Here is a 23971-nt window from a genome sequence, read left to right as displayed (position 1 = left end):
TGCTTCATGGCATTTTGAAGGAGCAGGGTGGACGGTGTTTTAATAAGTAAGCACGGGGGACTGTGTCCCCTCTGGAAAATAAGTGAGGGGACGCCGTCTACACGCGTGGTACCCCGACTCGAGCCCTGCTGTTCGTGCTTGCACCCGCCCCTAAGCAGCAGTCCAAGCAACAGCTTCCTTCAAGCTGGGGCAAGGTATTTGGGATGCACTGTTGCGTCACAGGAGGCGCCATTTCTTAGGCATGCGCTTGTCAGGCAGGAGTCAAGCCTAGGACGAGGGAATATGTGATGTTGTCACGTTATGCTCGCAGCGTAGTCAGCATCGCGCCCATTTGTTTTGCCCATTTTCAACTTTGTCTGCCTCTGCAGATTAGATGCAGTTTACAGCTGTGACATGCACACCTTATGGGTCAGCCTGCATTCCAGCCAGCTTGCCATCTTCTAATCAGTCTCAAATTTCAGTGACGCGCATACCTTGTGTGTCAGTGATGATTCCCCAGTGACTCATTGTTTCCTCAAGCAGAGCTCTTGTTAATTCGGTGACACGCACACCTTGTGTGTCAGTCACAGTTAATCCTTGTTTGCGCTTCAGAAAGCCAGCTTCACACATCTACGGTGACACGCACACCTTACACCTCATACTTTGCACTTCCACATGCTGCACCTTATTTTCAGCAACGGTGACACGTCACTCATTGGGTCCTTCTATCTCAGGTTGTGCATGGACTGCAAGCAGCAGGACCGTGACACACACACCAGGAGTGTCCTACATATACTTTAACTCAGTGCAGATTTTTAACTCTGATAACAATTATGGTGTGAGTTCTTGCTCATGTTGGCAAACATACCTGTTTATTTTCATTTCATGCATCTAATGGGACAACGCACACCTTGAAAAGAATTTGTTCTCTTTGATGTTTTTTAATTCAATTTTATTATTTAGGTTTCCCACAATAGCTAATGCCTCTGTTCTGGTGGTTGTATTTTACTTGTATTGCCTCTTGTGGTGTTGTGTCAGCTAAGTCGTATACTTACTCACCATGCAGTCTGTTTCTCCCCCACTCCCCTTTCTCGAGGTGCCTGGAAACCCACCCATATCATGGAAAAATTGGTACGATGCATTTGTGGCTTACTTGGGAGCTATTGAAGCATTTCGTTACACGGCGGAAAGGAAACAATATCTCCTGCTTCACTCCTCAGGTTTCTAGGCTACATCAGTATTCAAACACTTGCCACCTTTAGTACGAGCCCTGGAGGAGGAAGACATTGATGAATACATTGAGGCAGTAAAGAAATTGGAATTGTGTTTTGGTGTACAGCCCAGCTTGGTTGTCATTAGACACAAGTTCTTCAAAAGGGAGCAGCGATCTGGAGAAGATGTTGATGCTTTTGTGTCTGCTCTCTGTAAATGGAGAGCTGATTGTCAGTTTGATGCGTTTGCAGAGCAATTGGTAAGAGAACAGTACATATGTAAGTGTTCTGACATGACTATCCAGCAGACTATCCAGCAAAAACTGTTATCCATGGGTAATCCCTACCTCATGGAGATTATTGAGCTCTCCAAAGCTTATGTTAAAGAGTTGAAGGACAAGTCTAATGATCTGGTAGGGGCAGTTAGACCAAAGGATTTTAAAATCAATGTTGTCTCATGTTCTGAAAGTTTATTTTTCAAACAAGCTAACGTGTTTCTGTTGTGAAAACCAGACTCACGTCAAAGGGGGTAGAGGGTGCTACTTGCAGGTCGCGTGGCAAGTTAGGACATTTTGCCAAAGTTAGTCAAAGTGGTAAGTGGGGTAATTTCACTCCTCAGTTTGGCAAACAGGTCAATACCCCCTCTGTTGGGAATGTTTCTGATGCAGAACGTGCTGATCCTCGAAAAATGCTGTAGTATCCAGGATGAGCTGAGAGATATGGTGGTTGGTTAGAAGACTGTTGTCATGGGAGACATTTCCGAATGTGTTGACCCTTTCGTTGAAATCGGTATTGGAGATAAAATGTTGTGGCTGCTGGTGGATTCTGGTATAAAAATAACCGTGATCACACAGGAAATGTTTTGCAAGGTCTGGGGATCTCATCCTTTGGAACCTTCCAATAGGGTACCAGTTTCTTATGAGGGGCTGAGGATAGAATGGCTTGTAATTTTGCGACATTTTTGAATTTAAAGGTAGAAAGATCATCAGTAAGGTGCATATGTAGCAATCAAGGGGCCGACCATTCTGGGGTATTTCCATCAAAGGCACTTTCAGATTGTTCTTAGGCCCGGCACAAAGGAACAAATTCTCTATTGTCTCATCCAATGACTATTCTGAAGATGTGTTTAGATGTTTCCCATCTGTGTTTGGTGGAGAGTTGGGGCAGATCTAGGGTTTTACCCATCAGATTAGGGTTAAGGATAATGCTATTCCTGCCAAGCACAGACTCAGGAGTGTCCCCTTTAGTGTCAGGGATCGGCTTGAGCATGAGCTTATTGGCTTGTGGGAGAAGAGCATTATTGAGCCTATTGAGTCTTCTCTCTACCCTTTTCTCTTGGTTGTGGCCAGGAAGGAGAATGAGATTTTTTGTCTGTTTTGACTTACGCAGTCTCAATTAAAACCACTGGATTGTGTCCCACCCCTTCTCAAGATCTCGGAGTTACTGATAGCGATTAATGGTTCAATGTGGTTCAGCAAACTGGACTTAGCATCAGCCTACCACCAGGTGGTTTGGACCCTTCTTCGAGGCATCTCCCGGCATTCATGTCACCCATTGGAAAGTTACAATACTATCGGATGCCATTTGACCTTGCCTCTGCAGCGGTGGTCTTTCAGAGGAGTACGTGCCACGTGCTTAAAGGGGTCAGGGGTGTTGCTGTCTTTCAGGATGATGTCTTGATCCATGGTGCATCAAAGGAACAGCACAATGAATCCTTGTAACATGTTCTGGACATCATGCAAGAGAAGGGAGCCGTTCACAAAAAGGAAAAGTGTCTCTTCCTAGAAAAGAAAAAATGGAGTACTTCGGACATGTTTTCTCTGAACAAGGGGTGGAACTTAGGCCTGGTCTGGTGAGGGCCATAGTTAACTGCACTGCGCCCACTGATAAGGTTGGCCTCAAGTCATTCAACAGACTCTGTGAGTTCTACTCCTGGTTTGTGTCTGACTATGCATCAAAGGTACAGCCCACAGCAACATGTTGAAGAAAAGTGTAGCTTTTGTCTGGGACAATCACTGTCAGAAAGTTTTTGAAGGGCTCAAGATCCAATTAGTTGGTCTGAATATTCTTAAACCTTTTGATCCCAATGTCAGGTGCACCATCACCGTAGATGCCAGCGGTGTTGCGTTGGACGCTATTCTCATACAGACCAAATACAGTACAGAGAACACTTTGGGGTATGCATCTAGGGTTTTGTGTGGTCCAGAGTTGAATTTCTCAGTTATAGAAAGAGTGTTGTTGGCCTGTTGGTGGACCATCAGGAATTTTCATCCATATATTTGGGGCATCCATTTTGTGTAGCGCACCAATCATAGTCTCCTTGTTTCCATCCTTTCTTGGGAAAAAATCAAAGAACACACTCCCAGAATAGTCAGGTTGTCCACTAAGTTGTTACAATACTTTTTGAAGTCTCTTACCTTCCTGGTAAGAAGAATGCCAGGGCAGACTATTTCCCAAGATTTCCTGTGGCCAATGAAAATTCCTTGTCAGGTGATGATGAGGATCTCGACAATTGTATTAATGCCTCCTTGGTAATGGGTGACTTGTGTGCTGTGAGTAAGGAAGAATGAAGACCTGAGTTGACTAAAGACATCTTGCTGTCTCAGGTCATGAAGTGTGTTAAAGGTGGTCTTCCTAAAGAAAAGAACGCACCCTACTCCTTGCAAACATTTGTAATGGTCTCCCTTGAACTTTCTGAAGAGGAGGGTATCTTGGTGTGTGGTGATAGATTGATTTCTCCTAACAAATTCAGAGGAAGATTGCTTTGTGGTGCTCACGAAGGGCATTTGGGTATAGTACTCACTCAGCACAGGTTACATTGATGTTTTTGGTGGCCCCTTATGGACAAGGACATTGATGCTTTTGTGGATGAGTGTGTTGTATGTTTGAATGCTGACAAAAGGACTGAACGTGAGAACTCCTCCTCTCCTACCCGTTGTACTTCCAGCTAGACCCTGGGAGAAAATTGGCATTGATCTGGTTGGTCCTTTTAACCTTCTTCCTCCCTCTTCTCACTTTGCTGTTGTTGCCATTGATTACTATTCCAAATGGCCAGATGTTTGTTTACCTGGAGAGCCTATTTCTAAAGATGGTATTAATTTCCTCAAGGACCTTTTCATGAGGGAGGGTTTTCTATCTACCATTGTTATGTTATGTTATGGCAGTTTGTAAAGTGTAGTAGTTACTCAATTAAGGAGTGTTCCCAAGCTAAATTCCTTCTGAGGCTAATATCATAGAGATGATAAAAATTCTAGGGAGCAAGATTTTTCTTAAACAACTAAGTATTAAGTTTCCTCGTAAAAACTGATTCTGAGGACTCCTGTCTGAGGTACATAGGAAGAGAATTTGATTTTTCTGTTGCCAGGTACCTAAAAGATACCTCCAAAGCATTTCTTGTTTAATTTAGGAATGCAGACCAGTCCGGTTTCGGCTGATCTTAGACTGCATGTGGGATGATAAGGATGTATTATGGGGGTAGATATTCAGGACCCCTACCCTGCAGTATCCTGTAGACATAACACATGGCTTTGAAGGAGATTCTCTCCCTATTAAGGAGCCAATGGAGAGTCTCCAGGGCAGTCCCTGTTGGAGAGAATCTAGGGATGTTTAGAAACATACCAGCTACTGCTTTTTGCACCCGTTGGAGCATATATATGTTCCTTTTTGGTGCCCCCAGACATAGGATATTAGTGTAGGCCAGTCTAGATATAGGGAACTGTTGGGCTTTTTGGAGGAGAACTCTGTACTTGACAAAGATCAGTTTGGCTTCTGCCCTGGTCATGGGACGGAGACGGCCTCGGTTACAATGCTGGACAACCTATGGATGCGTGCCGACAACGGGAATGCGACTGTGTTAGTGCTTCTCGATATGTCGGCCGCATTCGATACGGTGAACAACATTATCCTACTGGAAAGACTACAGAATTTGGGAGTGAGGGGGCGGGCACTACAATGGCTACAATCATACCTGGCAGGACATCAGCAGGTGGTAACACTGGCTCCTTTCACTGCCAGTAAGTCCTTAGTCACTCACGGGGTGCCGCAGGGCTCTGCGATCAGCCCCATTTTATTTAATATTTATATGCAGCCCCTGCTCCCCATCATAAAGTCTGCCAGAGTCTGCACAGTTAATTATGCGGATGATATACAACTGGCGTTCTCTCTGGAAGGTGACAATGCAGTATCTCTTGATTTGTTTCAGGAATGCATGCAGAAGACAGCCAACTGGCTTAGCAGGAATTCACTGCAGTTTAACGCAGGAAAGACTGAGGTGGTCTACTGTTCCTCGGGTGGGCCACCTAGACAATTTCCTCTGGAATTCAGGCTCACCCCAGAGGAGGAACCGTTGACCCCGGCAAGCAGAGTACGTAACCTGGGGGTGCTGATTGACAAGGATCTCCAGATGGAATCACAGGCTAATAAGACCGCCAATGTCTGCTTTGCTTTATTACGTATGTTGCATAAAATACTGCCCCTGCTACCTAAAGAGGCGCGCCCACAGGTAGTAAGTAGTATAGTGGGTAGCAGGCTGGAGTATTACAATTCGCTGTATTTGGGGGCCCCATTAAACATTCTGCAGGGGTTTCAAAGAATCCAGTCTGCAGCAGCTAAACTTGCCCTCAGTTGGCAACGCTGCACCTCAACAACATTGGCCTTGAGAGAGCTGCACTTGCTACCTGTGATGGAGCGTATTCACTTTAAATTCCTGTGTTTGGTTTTTAAAGCGGTGCATGAGTTAGGGCCAGTTCCTATGCAGGAAAGGTTCTCCTGGTAGCAACCCACCAGGCAGCTCCGGTCGTCCAGTGCTGCACTACTCACGGTGCCTAGGTTCAAACGGGCCAGGCTAGGAGGTAGAGCTTTTAGTGTGGCCGGCGCATGGTTGTGGAATGGACTCCCTCAGAGCCTTAGACAGATCAGCGCCCTGCTAGAGTTTCGCAGAAACCTGAAAACCTGGCTTTTTCCCAAGGCCTAGCTTGAGTCTTTTTGAGGCTCGGGCAGGTGTGACCTATTTTTTAAAATCAATCAATCAATCAACAAGTGCCTGTACCACTGTCTTTCTAGCATCGTTCGGGATAAGTCCTAGGATATTCTTCAGCATCTTTAAAATCCCAAAGCAGGTATCTGTAAGAGTTGAAATCTGATCAGAGAAAGACAGGTTAAAGTCAAACCAAACTCCAAGATTTTTTAAATTTCTGTCTCAGAGTGGGAAGAGATCCTAACAACATAGGCCACCACCTTGAGGACAAGATGGAGAGTTATTTTCCTACCACTAGAATGTCAGTTTTGCTAGCATTAAGCCTGAGGTAACAGTGTTTCATCCAGTTAGCTATGTCCTCCATGCAGGACTTAAAATCCTCTGATGCTTAGCCATTGTCCTGGGCCAATGTGAGGATCAGATGCATGTCATCTGCACCCAATGTTTGCTAAACAGATCTGACAATAGCTGCATATATAGATTAAACAGGGTCAGGCTCAAGGCGGAACCCTGTGGCATCCCCTGTTTCAGCTGTTGAATAGAGGATACATAGGGTTGCAGAGTAGTTTTAAAAGTGCAACGCTCCAGAAAGCTTGCCAGCCAGCCCAAGACCAGACCTCCTAAACCTGCCTGGTGTAGTCTGTCAAGTAGCAAGTCACGAGCAACCATTTCAAAGGCGGAACGTAGGTCCAGCATGACTAGAGCTGCCGTTTGACCATCATCAGCAATTTTACGTGTTGAGTCTGAAGCTAGAAGTAGCGCAGATTCTGTGCTAATGAGGGGTCTAAATCCAGACTTTGTCTCATGGAGGAGGTCATATTCCTTTACAAACTGCATTAGCTGTTGGTTGACAAACGTCTCTGCCTCCTTCACAAAGTAGGGAAGTAATGAGATAGGTCTTAAGTTTTCAGGTATTAATGGGTCTAAGGTAGGCATTTTGAGCAAAGGAATGACCATGGCATGCTTCCATTCTTCCGGGACTAGACCGGTGCAGAAAGACAAATTGAAAAGTTCAGTTAGTCCCAAGCAATAGCAGCACTGCCCTTTTCAAACATAGCTGGGGAGGCAGTGTCCAAGGGGGATCCAGATTTAACTCTAAGCATTAGACTGAGGGTATTTATCTCTGAAACATATTAAAAGTTAAGAAGTTTAACCAGGGTGTATAATGGGGTGCTCGAGAGCAGAGGCTTCTTAAAGATCCTAGCATTCTCCAGGAAAGAAGCGTAGATGTTGTTCACTTTATTCACAAAGTAGACTGCAATTTGATCACAGCACCAAGGAGATAGGGGGATTACTGCTGTAGTACGTTCTAAAGAGGTGAGAGACTTGATTACCTGAAAGAATTCCCTTGTAGAATTTTTCGGGTGTTCGATTTGTAGAGCATAATTGTTTGCCCAGGACTGCCTAAGATCCTTGTGGTATTTCTTTAAGGGTGCAAGATATGTAGATTTGTGATGGACATTCTGCAAGAGTTAGTGTGTGGGAGTTTAAGACCTTTGTAAATTTGTTGGGGGTAATCCAAGCCCATTTGCACGCGATGGATTTTTGGAGTGGCATCTCTGCCTGTAAGGGTTCTGTAGCTACAAAACGAATCAAGTGATGGTCTGCTACCCAGATGGGTTCCGCTACTCTTAAAGAATGAGAGCTGGTAAACACGGGATCCAAAATATGGGCATAAACTAATTGGGTGAGTTCCAGCCTACTCAAATCTTTTAGTTTTTTTTGTGATCGGACAGTCCTTGCTATCTCAATCAATCAATCAATGACACTTATAGAGCGCGCTACATACCCGTAGGGTCTCAAGGCGCTTGGGGGAGGGGGGGGGTGCCGCTACTGCTCGAACAGCCAGGTCTTCAGCTTCTTCCTGAAGGAGAGGTGGTCTTGGGTCAGGCGCAGGTCGGTCGGGAGGGAGTTCCAGGTCTTGGCGGCCAGGTAGGAGAAGGACCTTCCTCCTGTAGTTGCTCTTCGGATGCGGGGGACGGCAGCGAGGGCGTGGTTGGCTGATCGGAGGTGGCGTTTGGGAGCGTAGAAGTTGATCCGGCTGTTGAGGTAGCTCGGGCCTCGGTCGTGTAGGGCTTTGTGTGCGTGGGTGAGGAGGCGGAAGGTGATTCTTTTGTTGACCGGGAGCCAGTGAAGGTCTCTCAGATGTCCGGAGATGTGGCTGGTTCGTGGGATGTCGAGGATGAGCCTGGCTGAGGCGTTCTGGATCCGCTGGAGTCTCTTCTGGAGCTTGGCGGTGGTACCGGCGTAGAGGGCGTTGCCGTAGTCCAGTCGGCTAGTGACGAGGGCCTGGGTGACGGTCTTCCTGGTCTCGGTGGGGATCCACCAGAAGATCTTCCGTAGCATGCGTAGGATGTTGAAGCACGCCGAGGAGACGTTGTTGACTTGCCTGGTCATGGAGAGGGAGGAGTCCAGGATGAAGCCCAGGTTGCGTGCATGGTCTGTCGGTTTGGGTGCGGGTGAAGAGCCCAGGATGAGGACCTCCGTCTTGTCAGAGTTCAGTTTCAGGCGGCTGGTCGTCATCCACTCGGCTACCTCTTTCATCCCTTCGTGCAGGTTGGCTCTGGCGGTGGCGGGGTTGTTGGTCAGGGAGAGGATCTGCTGGGTGTCGTTGGCGTAGGAGATTATGCTGAGGTTGTGTTGGCGTGCGATGGCCGCGAGGGGGCTCATGTAGACGTTGAAGAGGGTGGGGCTCAGAGAGGATCCTTGAGGGACGCCGCAGATGACTTCGGAGGCCTCTGACTTGTACGGTGGTAGGCGGACTCTCTGTGTTCTTCCGTCGAGGAAGGAGATGATCCATTCTAGCGCCTTGTCCTGGATTCCGACGTTGCTGAGGCGCTGTACTAGGGTGCGGTGGCAGACAGTGTTGAATGCCGCGGAGAGGTCTAGGAGGATGAGGGCCGCTGTTTCTCCGTTGTCCATCAGGGCTCGGATGTCATCGGTGGCGGCGATGAGGGCGGTCTCGGTGCTGTGATTGGCTCGGAAGCCGGACTGTGAGGGGTCGAGGGATCCATTCGTCTCGAGGAAGGCGGCCATCTGCTTGTTGACGGTCTTCTCGATGACTTTGGCTGGAAACGGGAGGAGCGAGATGGGGCGGTAGTTCTTGAGTTCGGTGGGGTCCGCTGTTGGTTTCTTGAGTAGGGCGCTGAGTTCGGCGTGCTTCCAGCTCTCAGGGAAGGTGGCGGTGTCAAAGGATGTGTTGATGATGTCTCGCAGGTGGGGTTCGATGACAGCGTTGGCCTTGTTGAAGACGTGGTGAGGGCAGGGGTCGGTCGGTGATCCGGAGTGGATGGAGTTCATCGTGCGGATGGTGTCTTCGGTGCTGATCGGGGTCCAGGCGTGGAGGGTGGTGGTGGGGGGTGGTTGTTCGGTCATGGTGTGCGTTGGTTGGTTGTTGAAGCTGTTGTGTATGTCCGCGATCTTGTTGTGGAAGTAAGAAGCGAGGGAGTCGCAGAGGTCTTGCGATGGGGTGATGTCATTGTTTCCTGCGCTGGGGTTGGATAGCTCTTTCACGATGTTGAAGAGTTCCTTGCTGTTGTGTGCGTTGTTGTCCAGCTGGTCCTTGAATGCAGGAGGAATCTATGAATCTATGAATATTGAGGACCCCTAGTACAATAAAATTTGCATATCTGACTGCGTAGTAACGAATCATATCAGCTAGGCTTTTAAAAAAAGTATTTGCTGATGCCGATGGGCGATAGATTAAGAATCCATTCAGTGTAACCTTTATATTAAAAGTTAAGCTAATTAAAGCTGTCTCAGCATTCGTAAAGTGAATAGGTTGCAGCGGGCAGCGCAAAGTGCTTATAAAGATTATCGCCAGCCCTCCTCCTCTGAGAGTGGGACTGTCAAGGCGAAGTATTGCATAGTTTTTAGGCACTAGTGCATCTAGTATGTCAGGAGCCAGGTCTCACATAATAAGAAAGCATCAGGCCGAAGTTCAGATATAAGGTCTGCTATTTCCAATTTATCTTTGGGTAGTGAGCAGCAATTAAGAAATAGACATTGCATCCTTCGGTTGTTGGATAGGTATGCCCTAACAGTAGAACCCATATTGTGGGCTTCACCTAAACGGAAACCGCACCTACTGCAGCCTTTAACTTTTTATGATAGGTTTAAAGTGTGGGTGCACACGCCTCTCAGAGGACAATTAAGCTTTAGTAGAGCATTAAGGGAATAGTGGACATGTCTTCCTAACTCCATACACTTGGCGGCGGACTGGAGGATGTGTGAAGCAGGGGTCCTGGCCCCTGGGGCTGTCCAGTTGGAGATGGGTGCAGATGTTCTTGCCTTTGGTGTGCCAGAAGTGCACCCACTACGCACGCCAGCTGCATGCCCGAGCAGTTGCCATACATTTTTAGCCCGCCTCTAGGGTCGTGGCTACAAGTCTTACTCCGCCTCTGGAGATCGAAGGCACCTCCCAGCACCTACTGCACTTACACGGAACTGAGGATAAAGTATAGGGCAAAATAGAAGTTAAACGTGACACAATAGGCAGGCAATTCCCAGCGCCTAGCACGCATACAAGGAACTGAAAGAAAACACTAGGGGCCCGATGTAGGTAAATCTACATTTACCACTTCATAAATACCGAATCATACCGAATCGGTATTTATGAAGTGGTAAATTAGAGGGGGGGAGATGTAGGTATTTCAGATTCGGTAAATACCGATTCGGTATCCCCCATTGCTTCCTATCGGCCTTGAAGCCCATAGGAATCAATGGGCATTACCGAATCGGTAATTACCGATTCGGTAATTACCGATTTGTGCAAGGGTGCAGGGGGTGTCACTTTGACACCCTCCAGCACCCCAAAAAAAGGCATGTGAGCCATGTGGCAGACAGACATGCCCTAAGAGCATGTCTGTCTGTCACATGGCATAGGTGTGCATGCACACATGTGCATGCACACCTGGATTCGGTATTTTAACACCCAATTGGATTGGGTGTTAAAATACCGAATCTAAAGGGCCTGTGGGACTGAAAGTAGTCCCACCTACATCCCAAATTTTAAAAAATCGGTAAAATTACCGATTCGGTATTTTTGCGATTCAGTAATTTTACCGAATCGGTAAAATACCGAATCGGACAAAAAAAGGTCCCCTACATCTCAGTAGGCCAAATACGGTCGGAAACGGCCGAAATCGGCCGTTTCCGACCGGTATTTGGTACCTACATCGGGCCCTAAGTAAGAAGGTTTAAAAAGGTCAGTTAGGCTTTGTAGTGATCACTCACCAAACAAGAATCCACTCTGGCCGCGCAGCGGCCATGAATTTGTAGCCCACCTCTAAGGGCGTGACTACAAGGCTGACTCTGCCTCTGGAGATTGGAGGCAGCTGAGCAACGCAATAATGCACAGCATCCAGGCACCTCCCAGCGCCTAGTGTGCTTACAAGGAACTGAGGATAAAGTGTAGGGCAAAATAAAGTTGAAAGTGACATAGGATCCAGGCAACTCCCAGCACCTAGCACGGATACAAGAAACTGAAAGAAAATGAAAAGAAGGTGTAAAAAGGCCAGTTAGGCTTCAAAGTGATCGCTCACAAAACAGGAATCCACTCTGGCCGCGCAGCTGCCATAAATTTGTCTCCAGCCTCTAGGAGCGTGGCTATAAGTCGAACTCTGCCTCAGGAGATTGGAGTCAGCTGAGCAATGCAGCGGTAATGCTGGGAAGGAAGCAAGGCTGCTCAGCGGCATGAAGCCCTAGGTGAGACCAACAATGGGTGTATCAGTCAGGAATTCTAAGACTTTTTAACTCAGGGGAGTATTGTTCACTCCAAGAGTTTTCTTTATCAACCAGAAACTAATGTTCTTGTGAAATGAATGAACAGGGTTTTGAACAACTGTGTACAAGGGGCTGTTGCTAGCAAGTGTATATTGTTCAGAATGCTGTGTGCTCCATGCTATGGTTCTACCACACCACCCCCCACTCATCCACCAAGGTTTCCCCTTTTGAATTATTGCGGGGAAGCAAGCTTTCTTCCAAGGTGTGTCCAGGTTGGATGTTTAAATGGGTGAAGGTAAATGCCGTTGAGGGTGTGGATGACTTTGTCAGGAAAAATGTCTCCAAGGCTCAGTTATGCCAAAAGTATTACTTTGATGCCAGGAGGGGCACGGTTCTACATACATATGTGATTGGGGACATTGTGTGTGTGAGGATTCCTGTTTACAGCAAGAAGGGAGACACTAAGTTCTCTGAACGCAATGTTGTTGACAGGGTTTGTGAAAATGTTGTTACAGTGGAGTGGTGTGGCTCACTGGTTAGAGGCGGCAGACCCGGAAGCAGAGGACGGCCCGGGACCAGGGTTCAATTCCTTACGCGGCAGGGTCGTGAACCAGGGTCAGCGGACTCGATAATTCTCGCCTCGGTGCCTACTCTAACCAGGGATCACACTCGGCAACTCTGGGCATTAGCTTGCCTCATCTCCACAACGGCCCCCCACAAACGCCGGGGATGCCTGGTTTCACCTTGGAGATACCCAGGAGGGAACATCTCACAGGGAAAGCCAGGACGGGTTCACCAGTGGTTTTAGCGCCAGGACGCCTCCGGGTAGCAGTGCGCTTTACAAGGCATTTACATTTACATTTACAGTGAACAAACATTTGTGGAACATGTCCAGGGTTGTTGAGTTCACTGAACATGCTTACAACCATTGCTCCTTTAGCAGTTCTGCTGAATTGCCTAATGATAAATACTGACATGCTCTTATCCCTCTGAAATTGCACAAGAGCCATAAACGACAATCTGTTCCGATGAGATGTTGTTAAATCTTTTTCTCTATTTCTTTTCTGTGTCCGCTTTTCCTAGTACACTTCCAATTTCCTTTGTTCATTCTCCCCTTTCATCCTTCTCTGCTCTCCTCTGTGTTCTCTTGTTGTTCCTGTTTATGCGTCCTTTTAAAAAAAACATTTAAAGGAAGGTGATAATGTAGTGGCTTCACTCACTGTGTGCTTCTCTGTTGTGGAATGCTCACCCCTTGTGGGTCCTTGCATGTGTGCATTCCACAACAGAACATTGAACTCAGTTTTTTAATGTAGAAGTCAGTTTGTTTGAGTTGTCTCCTCTGTTAGCTGCTTCACAGTCCCTGTCACCAATAAAACTGTTTCACTGGCTCCTGCCTGTTTCCAGCGACTTCTTTACTACACAATTGTTTTAACTGCAGTAAAACAGATGGTTAGGGTGCTTAACACTTGCTGAAACACCGTTGGACAGTCATTTTTGGTTGTATGCTGGTTGTTCATTTCTGTCCAGCACAAGGCAGCCAGAGGATCTGGTTGTGCGGTTCTCAATTTCCAACACAGTTTGAAAGGTGCGGCCATCCTTACCAAGGACTGGTGGAAGAACCCAAATTCCAATGAAACCTAAGTTTGAGAAGTGTACCACGGAAGGCAAAAACAGCATTTGAACAGGATAGACTGAAGTAAGTTTAGAGTGGTCACATTCTGTTCCTCTAAAAGTTCTGTAGCATAAGTAACTGTAGGGACAAACTTGGCGACTATTATTTGTAGTAGATTGGAATGTAACGTACACCCAAGCATTGTTCTTAGTGTGTTAAGTACAATATGCAATTTAGCAGCCTATGCCCTTCTTTGAACTAGATGCTCTTCAAACTTTAGTTTGGAGTTCAGGACCAATCCAAGGTATTCGTAGGATCTGACCAGTTCTAGTTTGTTCCCTGCTGCTTTCCACTTGAATTTGGAAAAAGATGACTTTTGTTTTTATTAGTTCAATTCTAGACCCAGCACTTATGTGTTTGGTTATCAGGTGCTGAAGACCAATTGGGGTCTGGTTACATAGAACAATGTAGTGCACATATTGTAGGCGCCTCACTGGGCTCTTTGCTAGTTTGGGTGGACCGCTTTGTAGCTTTTGCAGATAACCATTTAATTAGGTCCGCCACAAAAATGATAAATTAGCAAGGGGCAAGCACACACACTCGCTTTAGGGGTGTGTGTATGGGAATCTTCCCTGCTATTCTGTCATCCTTGCCTTGTTTGACTCAAATCCATTTCTCTGAGAAAAATTTGACTATGGCTCCCCATCTGACCATCTTTGCCCAAAGGCGCTTTCTTGTGACCATGTCAAAGATCACTTTTAGGTCAATGAAGCCGGTGTATAACTTAGAGGTCTTGTGAATAGATTTTTTACTAATGAGACTCAGGGCAAGAAGGTTGCTCATTGTGCTCATGCCAGCTCTAAATCTTGTTTATGTGATTGGAATAATGTTGCTGGCTGTGGCCCAAACCTCAAAGTCTAATGGTAGATTGGAGGCATACAATTTGGCTTCAATGTTGATAAGCACAATCAGTCAGTAGTTCATTAGGTTTGATCTACAGCATACTTTGTAGATTGGATTTAATTTATCCGTAAATACAAGTCCTGGGGACAGCAAGATGTAATTAATGAAGGCTCAATGTTACTTATGAACCAGGAAAACCCTTCTCTACAGCACATCACTACCACTGGCATTTTAACAGTTCCGTTCCACCGACCAGCGCTGAATAATGCAGAAGAATCTACCATTATTACCTGGGCAAATAATCAAATCGCACAGCAGGTATGGAAGGAGAAACCAACGTTTGTGGAGTGTGACACTCAAGGAAGTTGCATATCCATCATTCTAAGCTCCAAGCCGAAGGCATCAAAGATACAATGTTGGAATTAGAAATGGAAAGATGCACTCAGAAATATTGTAGTACATAAAGATCACATATATGTTTCAAAGTATATGTTTAATTCTTTATTTACAAACAGTATTTTGAACTTCATCCGGGCTGTAAGTAACTTACTTACAGGCACATTGGGGCAATAAACACTACGTACAAATACATGAAGGGAAATAGAACAAGAGCTTTGTTCACTGCCATACATATATCAACACATAATACAAAACAATTGTTTATCAACACATAAAACATGACAATACTTCAAAATGAAACTAAATTTAGAAAACAAGAATTACAAAAAAACAAACAAACATCATGACATTAAACAATTATTACAAAATGTTAATGGTTGAGAAGGAACTGCGGGACAAAATGTAGGCTATGTGGCGCAGGGAATGATGATATTGAACAGTTGCGATGTACCAGCTTGAGGTTGAAAGAGGAAAGAGCAGCCGTGCTAAAAATGTCTTTTAATGAACACAGAATACGCACACGTAGACAAGCAGTTCTTGCTTGTTTTGATCCAGGACTTCCGTCACTAAATGGGAAGTTGGTGAAATTCCTAAAACTAGCGGAGCTGAAATTAACAACCCAAGAGGTCGATCCAGACAAGATTTAATGAACTATGCTCCACACAGGATTTAATGAACTATGGTCATTTACCAAACCCCATTGTTTTTATTAGTATAACTATTAATAATCAGAATCTCTCTCTTTTTTAATCGTAAAACTTTTAACTGATGACAAGTGCACTCAAATATATCTTTTTGTAATGGTTTTAATTAATCAGAAACAATAAACTTTTTACTTAATATAGAATCGCATGTGTATAGTAAGGGACTCCAACATGCAAAAATGATTAGCTCACTCCCTTCATCTAATGCTTAGCTCTTAGTAACTCATGCAACGTAATGCATTACTAAGGCATCTTATACAAACAGTACTTGGATATCTTATAATGAGTTACTGAATCCCCAGTCAGAAACATTTGTTCACTTTATCTCCTAGTATGGTGATTTTTTTCTCAGCTTTGTGAAATCATTCAAAGTTTGTATGGATGAGATCTATCTAGGCAAACATATTAATGCTATCAGACAATATTCTTCGAGGTATCCCTCGAGAGATGTGTTACATTCTCAGTGGTGCGCAACACGTGGCCAAATGCACCCTCGTTCAGGAAGAAATCGGCTTCTTCCCATTGCCTGAAACTACAATTCCCATGATTACTTGCACCAGTTGTGTGCGACGGCGTCCCATAAAGACGGACACTCTACAGTCAGAATTTACTTGGGATCATAGCATTGATTGCAATAGGGCTCAAGCACAGTTGTCTGGTTTTTTGGTTTATTTACAGGTACTGCAATAGTATATGATCTATCATTGTGGAACAGTCTTGATAGAGTACTTGGTACTTATTGGTTGTTCTTTGTTGTTTCAGGTCTCCTTCCTTGCTGTCCCCTTCCCTTCCTTCCCTCACTTGATCCTGCCACTGACCTGTGCCATTACGGCTAGTAGGCTTGGCTAGATCAAGAGGTGGACATTTCTGGCATCACACCGATCCTGAGGACTGACAACCTAACAAAATATTCGATCTACGATATACGGTCCTCCCGGTCAGGGTGTGTGCAGAATGGTCACTCTTAATGATGTACTGGCTGCACTTGCCACAGTGCAAGTAGAGTTAGCAGCATCCAGACAGGAAACAGCTGATTTACGGGCTAAATTGGATGGCTTCCAGAGATACCCTATTCATGCAGGGGCATCTACCGCTAGTGCAGTTGTGGTGGAGATGTCGGTGCCTATGCCCTTGGCCACCCCTGAAAGGTACCATGGGGATTCCAGCACTTTTTGACACAGGTCTCGTTGCATTTTTCATGCAAACAAAAGACCTTCCCCACTAACCAGGCGAGGGTGGCTTTTCTGATGTCATACTCAGTGGGCGGTCCCGCTAGTCAACCGAGATGATCGTCTCCTCCACGATTGGGAAGCAATTCAGGCTAAGTTTTTAAGGGTGTTTGATAGACGGGCTGATTCCTATACAGCTGATAGGGAATTGTTAGAGCTCTGTCAGGGGAACAGGGAACAGCTAGTATATTTGAATTATTTTCGGCGTTTGGTGGCAGAAACCAAATGGCCGGAATCCCGAAAAGCACCTGACTATTATTGCGCATCACTTTGTCCCCATTGTTTTTCATTTATGTAACCATAGACTGGGTAAACTTTCACTTCCCGCGCTTCCCTCTTTGTTCTAAGATTCACCTTTATGTTCATTTCAGCGCATTAAGCCTGCAGGCCGAACGCCGATTAGTCTACGCGTTCCGTTGCCTAGCAACTTAGCCTAACCACGTGCGTACCCCAGCCCCGCTCACACCCGGAAGCTAAAGCCAGTGGCCGGCTCCTCGCCACTTCAGCGGGCTTCCTTGTGAGGCACGTAGGTTACCTACCTTGTTAAAATCGGCAGAACTGTAAGAACTGTACCCGCTGCCATTGCAGCTCAGAGGCACCCATTTTATTTTAGATTTGCCGACACACTGTTTCCACCCCTATCGGCACTCCAACTGATTCTCTGTATTTACTCACTACAGAGTACGTTTCCAAGCTGATTTAATCCTCCCACTGCCCCCCAAAGCCTGAGAGACCCGCAGTAGGAGTAGGATTATCTCCTCGTGATAACCATTGTGATTGTATGGTTTGTCTGTGTTTGTCCGCGTATTACAACTATAAATGCATGCATTTAGCGCTTAGCTCACGATCATTGTTGTGAGTCTTGATAGTCACCCTACCAAAAAAAAATTTGGAAGGCGAGTGACTTTATGAGTAATTGAACTTACGCCACCATTCACACACCTATTGATCTGTGTGTCAGAGTAAGCAAACTATAGCTATATTATAGCACCCTGTATCAGTTTATATATTCAACGAATCAGTACTGTACTGCTGAATACGATTAAGTATTCTCTTAATACACATCACTAAGTTGGTTGTATGTTCAGAATAGGATTGACATGAAGCTTGCAGACACGTGAGAGTCGACACTACTGTACAGGCACCTAAAAATGTTTGATTGTGACTGCCTTTTATTTTGTTCCTCCCACAGGTCTTTCTTTTTCTTCTCGCCTATTTTAGGTTTGAACTTGTGCCTATTGACGATTTTTGCAATTAGGCTTTAGGGATCAAGGATTGGGTGCACGTTAGTATGTGTAGACCGTTCATTTTCCTTTTTCTGGTCCTGATGAAAACCTGGGATTGACAGCGTAAAGGTTGAAACATGTAGACCAATCACATAGATACTTACAGTCATAATCACCCATTAGTATCTTCTCACTATTTTTAATATTGTCCAGTTGCTTGCGAATAAAGTGTTTTCAATAAAGTTATACCAGGACAATTTTTAACATCACTCCTTTTTTTGCACTAATTACTCAAAAAACCAGCTCCACTGTAGTTCAGGTGTCGCAGCTCACCCTGGTGACACTCGGTCATCAGGGTGGACCCCAATGATGAAGCATGTCACAAACCAGGTTGGTGAGTGAGGGTTTTTTTTAACAGAGGGTAATACGCCTTCGGTTCTAAAACACATCCCATTCAGAATCTTCTTCAGATTCCTATGGTGATACTCCATTTTTGTTATATTGGAACCTGAAAAACTCCATTTGGGAGAATATCTGGACAAGCTCGAAAAGATTGGGTTCATTCGTCCCTCCAAGTCGCCTGCTGCCTCGCCGCTGTTTTTATTCCAAAGACCAATGGCGAGTTGAGGGCATGTGTGGACTTCAGGGCATTGAATGCCATTACAGTTAAAAACAGGTACCCCTTGCCATTTATCAGTGTGTTGTTAGAACAGGTGAAAAAGGCACCGATATACACAAAGCTTGATCTAAAGGGTGCATATCACTTGGTACTCATGAGGAGCGTGGACGAATGGAAGACGCTTTTAAGACCCGATTCGGCCTGTTTGAATATTTGGTAATGCCGTTTGGGCTATGTAACGCCCCTGCGGCGTTACAATATTTCCTCAATGATGTTTTACGCGAGATCCTGGATCACTACATGATTGTTTATATCAATGATATACTCATCTATTCTGAAATGGAGGAAGCACACACGCAACACGTAAACTCCGTGCTCCAGATCCCGCAGAGGAACCATTTATTCTGCAAATTAAGTAAATGCGAATTTCACGTAACATCTGTCGAGGTCCTGGGAGTCATATTGAGGCCTTCTGGTCAGGAAATGGCTGAAAGAAAGATCGCTGCTATCAAGGATTGGCCACCTCCTCAAAATGTTCATGACATGCTATGCTTTATTGGCTTTGCCAATTTTTATAGGCGCTTCATTGATCAGTTTTCTAAATTAGTGGCTCCCATCACACAGTTGCTGAGAAAATCACAGAAGTTCGAGTGGAACCCTTATGCTCAAGAGGACTTTTTGGCTTTGAAGGCTGCCTTTGTGACCGCACCGGTCTTGTCTCACCCGGAGAAATCCTACATCGTAGAAGTCGATAGTTCTGATGTGGCCTTAGGAGCCATCCTGTCACAGAGACATCCCACCACAGGACAACTACATCCGGTGGCTTTTATGTCTAAGAAACTGAACGAAGCGGAAAGGAATTACCATATCTCTGAGAGGGAACTACTGGCAATAAAGGAGGCATTTACAGAATGGAGGCATTTCTTGATGGGGGCCAGACATATGATCACCGTATACACGGACCACAGGAATCTGCTATTCATAACGGTAGGACGGCATCTCACACCCCGTCATCTCAGGTGGATGCTTTTCTTTTCCGGCTTCCATTTCATCATCACTTACCGGCCAGGGGTGGAAAACAGGAAAGCTGATGCCCTTACCCGTCAGTCCTCTACAAAGGATCCAGTTTCCTCACCCACCAGTGCTATAATTCACCATTCCAGGGTATTGGGGGTGATACAGCCTGAGGTCTTCCTCTAAGGCATTTTGAAAGAAGTCAACACCTTTAAATGGAAAACTTGGCTGCAAAGCCACCAGGAAAGGCGATTGAAAGACGGCTTTCCCATGAATAACCGTCGGTTGTTGGTGCCCACGTTGCGGCTCCGTAAACAGGTGTTTCGGTGGTGTCATAAATTTCCCTGTGCTGGACACCTTGGAGTTGAAAAAACGATTGACTGCATCAACGGTATACAATGTTTACAACGCGCGCGTTACAACGAAGTACCATTACCACGCGGTTATAACAACAAAAGTTGTTACAACGAATTGCACTGGGTGGCGCTCAAGGATAATAAATCATTTAATTTACTATCTCAACACCTTTCCTACTATCCACGGGGACTGGTGTTGGAATAGTAAATTATATTTTTTAAATTTGCGCCCCCCCAACGCAAGTCGTTGTAACGACTTGCGTTGTTACAACCGCGTTGTAATGGTACGCATTGTAACAGTGTGCGTGGTAGTGACATACATCCGCATCAACAGGCTATTCTGGTGGCCTTCATTGAGAGTGGACGTGAAGGACTGGGTGTCCAAATGTGATATCTGTGCACGATGAAATTGGATCATCGCAAACCCCAGGAGTTGTTACGCCCTCTTCCAACCACTTCCTTACCGTGGGAAAACATTTCATTGGATTTCATCGTAGGATTGCCAATGGATCAAGGGTGCACCACAATCCTCGTTGTTATAGACTATCTCACCAAGATGGGGCATGTTATTGCCTGTGAACAAGTGCCCACAGCCGTTCAACTGGCTAAACTCTTACTGACTCATGTGGTACATTTACATGGGCTACCTAACATTATCATTTCCAATAGGGGCTCACAATTCACAGCACAGTTCTGGAAGAAATGGTGTTCCTCGTTACATGTGTCAACAGCTCTGTCAACCAGTTTCCACCCGCAGACCGATGGACAAACGGAACGTCTCAATCAAACATTAAAGCAGTATCTGAGATGTTATGTGGGCCATAGTCGGGAGGAGTGGGTGGACCTACAACGGTTGGCGGAAGTAGCCTACAACAACGCTACACACGGATCCACAAGAGCATCTCAGTTTTACTGCAACTACGGTCGTCATCCACGTTTTCTTTCTTTTCTTCATCCGGTGACAGACCCTCAACTACCTGAGGTGTCCAGGAGAGTGGCACACATTAAGGAAACCTTGCTGCATGTGTAAGACAATCTGAAGAAAGCAAAGAACGCCTATAAAGCCACAGTGGATAAGCATAGGCGTCCAGGACCGCTGTACCGCAAGGGGGATTCTGTCTGGTTGTCTATGAGGAATATACACTTCCGAAAGCACAATGTATTCAACCCCAGATACAGCGGACCCTATCGGATTGTGCCATGCCTTAGGACTGTATCCATGTGTTTGAAGCTGCCATCCCACTTGCGTATTCATCCTATATTCCACGTGTCATTGCTGAAACCCTCCGTTTCCTTGGTAAAAAGACTACTGACTCCTCTTCTGGTCAAATACGTTTTGGAATACGAGGTGAGGGGTATACGTGAATCCAGGTGGTGTGGCCACAAGCTATTGTGTGTGGTGGCATGGAAAGGGTATGGCCCTGAGGAGAACTCCTGTGAACCCGCTGATGGTATTCATGCACCGGACTTGGCGTCTTCTTTCCATAAGAGGTGCCCCTTCAAGCCTGGCGCTGTGTTGCGCCCTCGGTGGGGGGAGGGATGTACTGTTACATGCTCAGTGGTGCGCGACATGTGGCCAACAGCACCCTCATTCAGGAAGAAATCAGCTTCTTCCCATTGCCTGAAACTACAATTCCCATGACTACTTGCACCAGTTGTGTGCGACGGTGTTCCATAAAGACGGACAGTCGGACACTCTACCTTCAGAGTTTACTTGGGATCATAGCATTGATTGCAACAGGGCTCAAGCACAGTTGTCTGCTTTTTTGGTTTTTGTTTACAGGTACTGCAATAGTATATGATTTTTTCATTGTGGAACAGTCTTGATAGAGTACTTGGTACTTATTGGTTGTTCTTTGTTGTTTCAGGTCTCCCTCCTTGCTGTCCCCTTCCCTTCCTTCCCTCACTTGATCCTGCCACTGACCTGTGTCATTACGGCTAGTAGGCTTGGCTAGATCAAGATGTGTACATTTCTGGCATCACACCAATCCTAAGGACTGATGACGTAACAAGATGATACCTACAAAGATTATACGAATGTGTTTAAATAAATAATGAAACATAAAAATAAGTCATCAATATAATGCAATAGTATATGATTTATCATTGTGGAACAGTCTTGATAGAGTACTTGGTACTTATTGGTTGTTCTTTATTGTTTCAGGTCTCCCTCCTTGCTGTCTCCTTCCCTTCCTTCCCTCACTTGATCCTGCCACTGACCTGTGTCATTACGGCTAGTAGGCTTGGCTAGATCAAGAGGTGGACATTTCTGGCATTAAACCGATCCTGAGGACTGATGACGTAAGAAGATGATACTAACAAAGATTATACGAATGTGTTTAAATAAATAATGAAACATAAAAATAAGTCATCAATATACTGCAAATAACACGCTAAATATCAGAAGAATTACACAGATAAAGAGCACAAAATCTCTGTCATAAAAACCTCATGTGGCAACTCCAAAAGGGCTCTTAATCAAATTCCTGCTTCATGAAGGTACACAAAAATCAGTAATATAGGGGTAAATCCCCAAATAGTATGATCCCTGTAAGTACTCTGCAAAATATATCTGCTTTCCATAAGAAAATCCCCGCCAGCTGGTGGGGTTCGATAATAACCTCAATTTACAAAGCTGGGAACAAGTCCCTACCATCAAATTAAAGGCTGATTGATTGGTGGATGGGGAGACATAATATTTTGCATCAGTGCTATTCACTAAGCTCATTGATCAGAGAAGAAAATCCCTAGTGCCTCAGAGCCAAACTGGCTTTATCAGGAATACAGGAATGGCAACTAACAATTTAGTGCTTACCCAAATAGTTAACTAGGCTAGGCTCCAGTGCCAGAACCTACATTTATGTTTCGTGGACATTCGCTCTGCATTTGATGCGGTCCAGCATAACTTATTCTGGCACAAACTCCAGCAAGGTGGGATTTCACCAGCACTTCAAAATGGTAAAGCTCTTATATTACAACATATGGATAAAAATCAGGATTGGGATCATACCAACACTTTTTGGAAAATAAACCTAAGCAATGGCTTGAAAAAACAGGCTGTGTCCCTGCACCGTTCCTTTTCAATTTATATCTGGCAGAACTAACATCAGCACTTAACAGGCTAGAAGTCAATCTCCAAAAAACAAAAACAATGTCTATCAGAACAGAGAGGTTTCTAGCACCAGTATACTATTTGAACAGCAATGTGCTGGAATCAGATCCAGAGTAAAAGTACCTGGGCATAATGTTTGATGCAAGAGGGACATTTGCAGCGCGTAAATGTTCAATAGCAAAAAGGAGCAATACCCTGTTAGCTTCGTTTAACACGTTAAGGAACTCTCTAAATGGCCTGTCTCTTTAACCTCTGTGCGAGGTCCTCACTGCAAAACTAGCCCCCATCCTAGCATATGTTTTGGAAACCCTCAATGGGGAGGGTAGCTGGAATTATTGAAACATCGAATATAGACATCTACCGATGAGTGTTCTAGTTGCTGTGCCATGCATCCATTGCACAACTAAAGCTGGCATTTAGACTGTGCAGACAAGGCGTCTCTAGCTTGGTTGCTTACTTGAAATGTGTTATAAAATGAAAAGAGCAAGGAAGGCACACTAAACAACATCCTATAGAAAGCATTACCCAGTGCAGGCAAAACCCAAGCAAGTAAATACATGAACTTAGCCATACAAAGGCTGCATATTGAACCACTTATGGGTGCTTTCTCTTAGTCAGGGGGCTTTTAACAAAGCAGTGAACTCAGGGGTTAAAAAGTCCTCATGTTCATTGACAAGGATTTGCTTCCTAAAAGATCACACTCACAGAGAGAGTTTGGTCTATATAGCCACCTGAAACCACAAAGCCTTTTGAAGGAACCCTTTGACCTTAAAGCTAATCTGAAACTGAAGGGCTATAGATTGGGCTGGTTTATTATTTTACATAACTCCCTTTTTTGGAGAAGACCATCTATCTAGACTGCTTCCCACCTGTGCAATGCATGAGGAAGACCGATTGCACATTTTATG

General features: G+C 45.2%; 1 protein-coding gene across 1 annotated transcript in view; it reads right to left on the bottom strand.

Moving 5' to 3' along the window:
- The window catches only part of LOC147701143 (phospholipase A2 inhibitor and Ly6/PLAUR domain-containing protein-like), a 42489-nt gene extending 35367 nt beyond the window's left edge, over positions 1-7122 (bottom strand). Inside the window, exon 1 of the mRNA XM_086929309.1 lies at positions 6783-7122. Within this exon, the coding sequence (XP_086785435.1) occupies positions 6783-7122 (340 nt within the window). The remainder of the gene's footprint in view (positions 1-6782) is intronic.
- Positions 7123-23971: the final 16849 nt, after the last annotated feature.

This window comes from Lissotriton vulgaris, chromosome 7 (genome assembly GCF_964263255.1).
Source record: "Lissotriton vulgaris chromosome 7, aLisVul1.2, whole genome shotgun sequence".
Classification (NCBI taxonomy): Eukaryota; Metazoa; Chordata; class Amphibia; order Caudata; family Salamandridae; genus Lissotriton; species Lissotriton vulgaris.
Note: the sequence above shows the minus strand (reverse complement) of the source record. Positions and strands in the feature narration are given on the sequence as shown.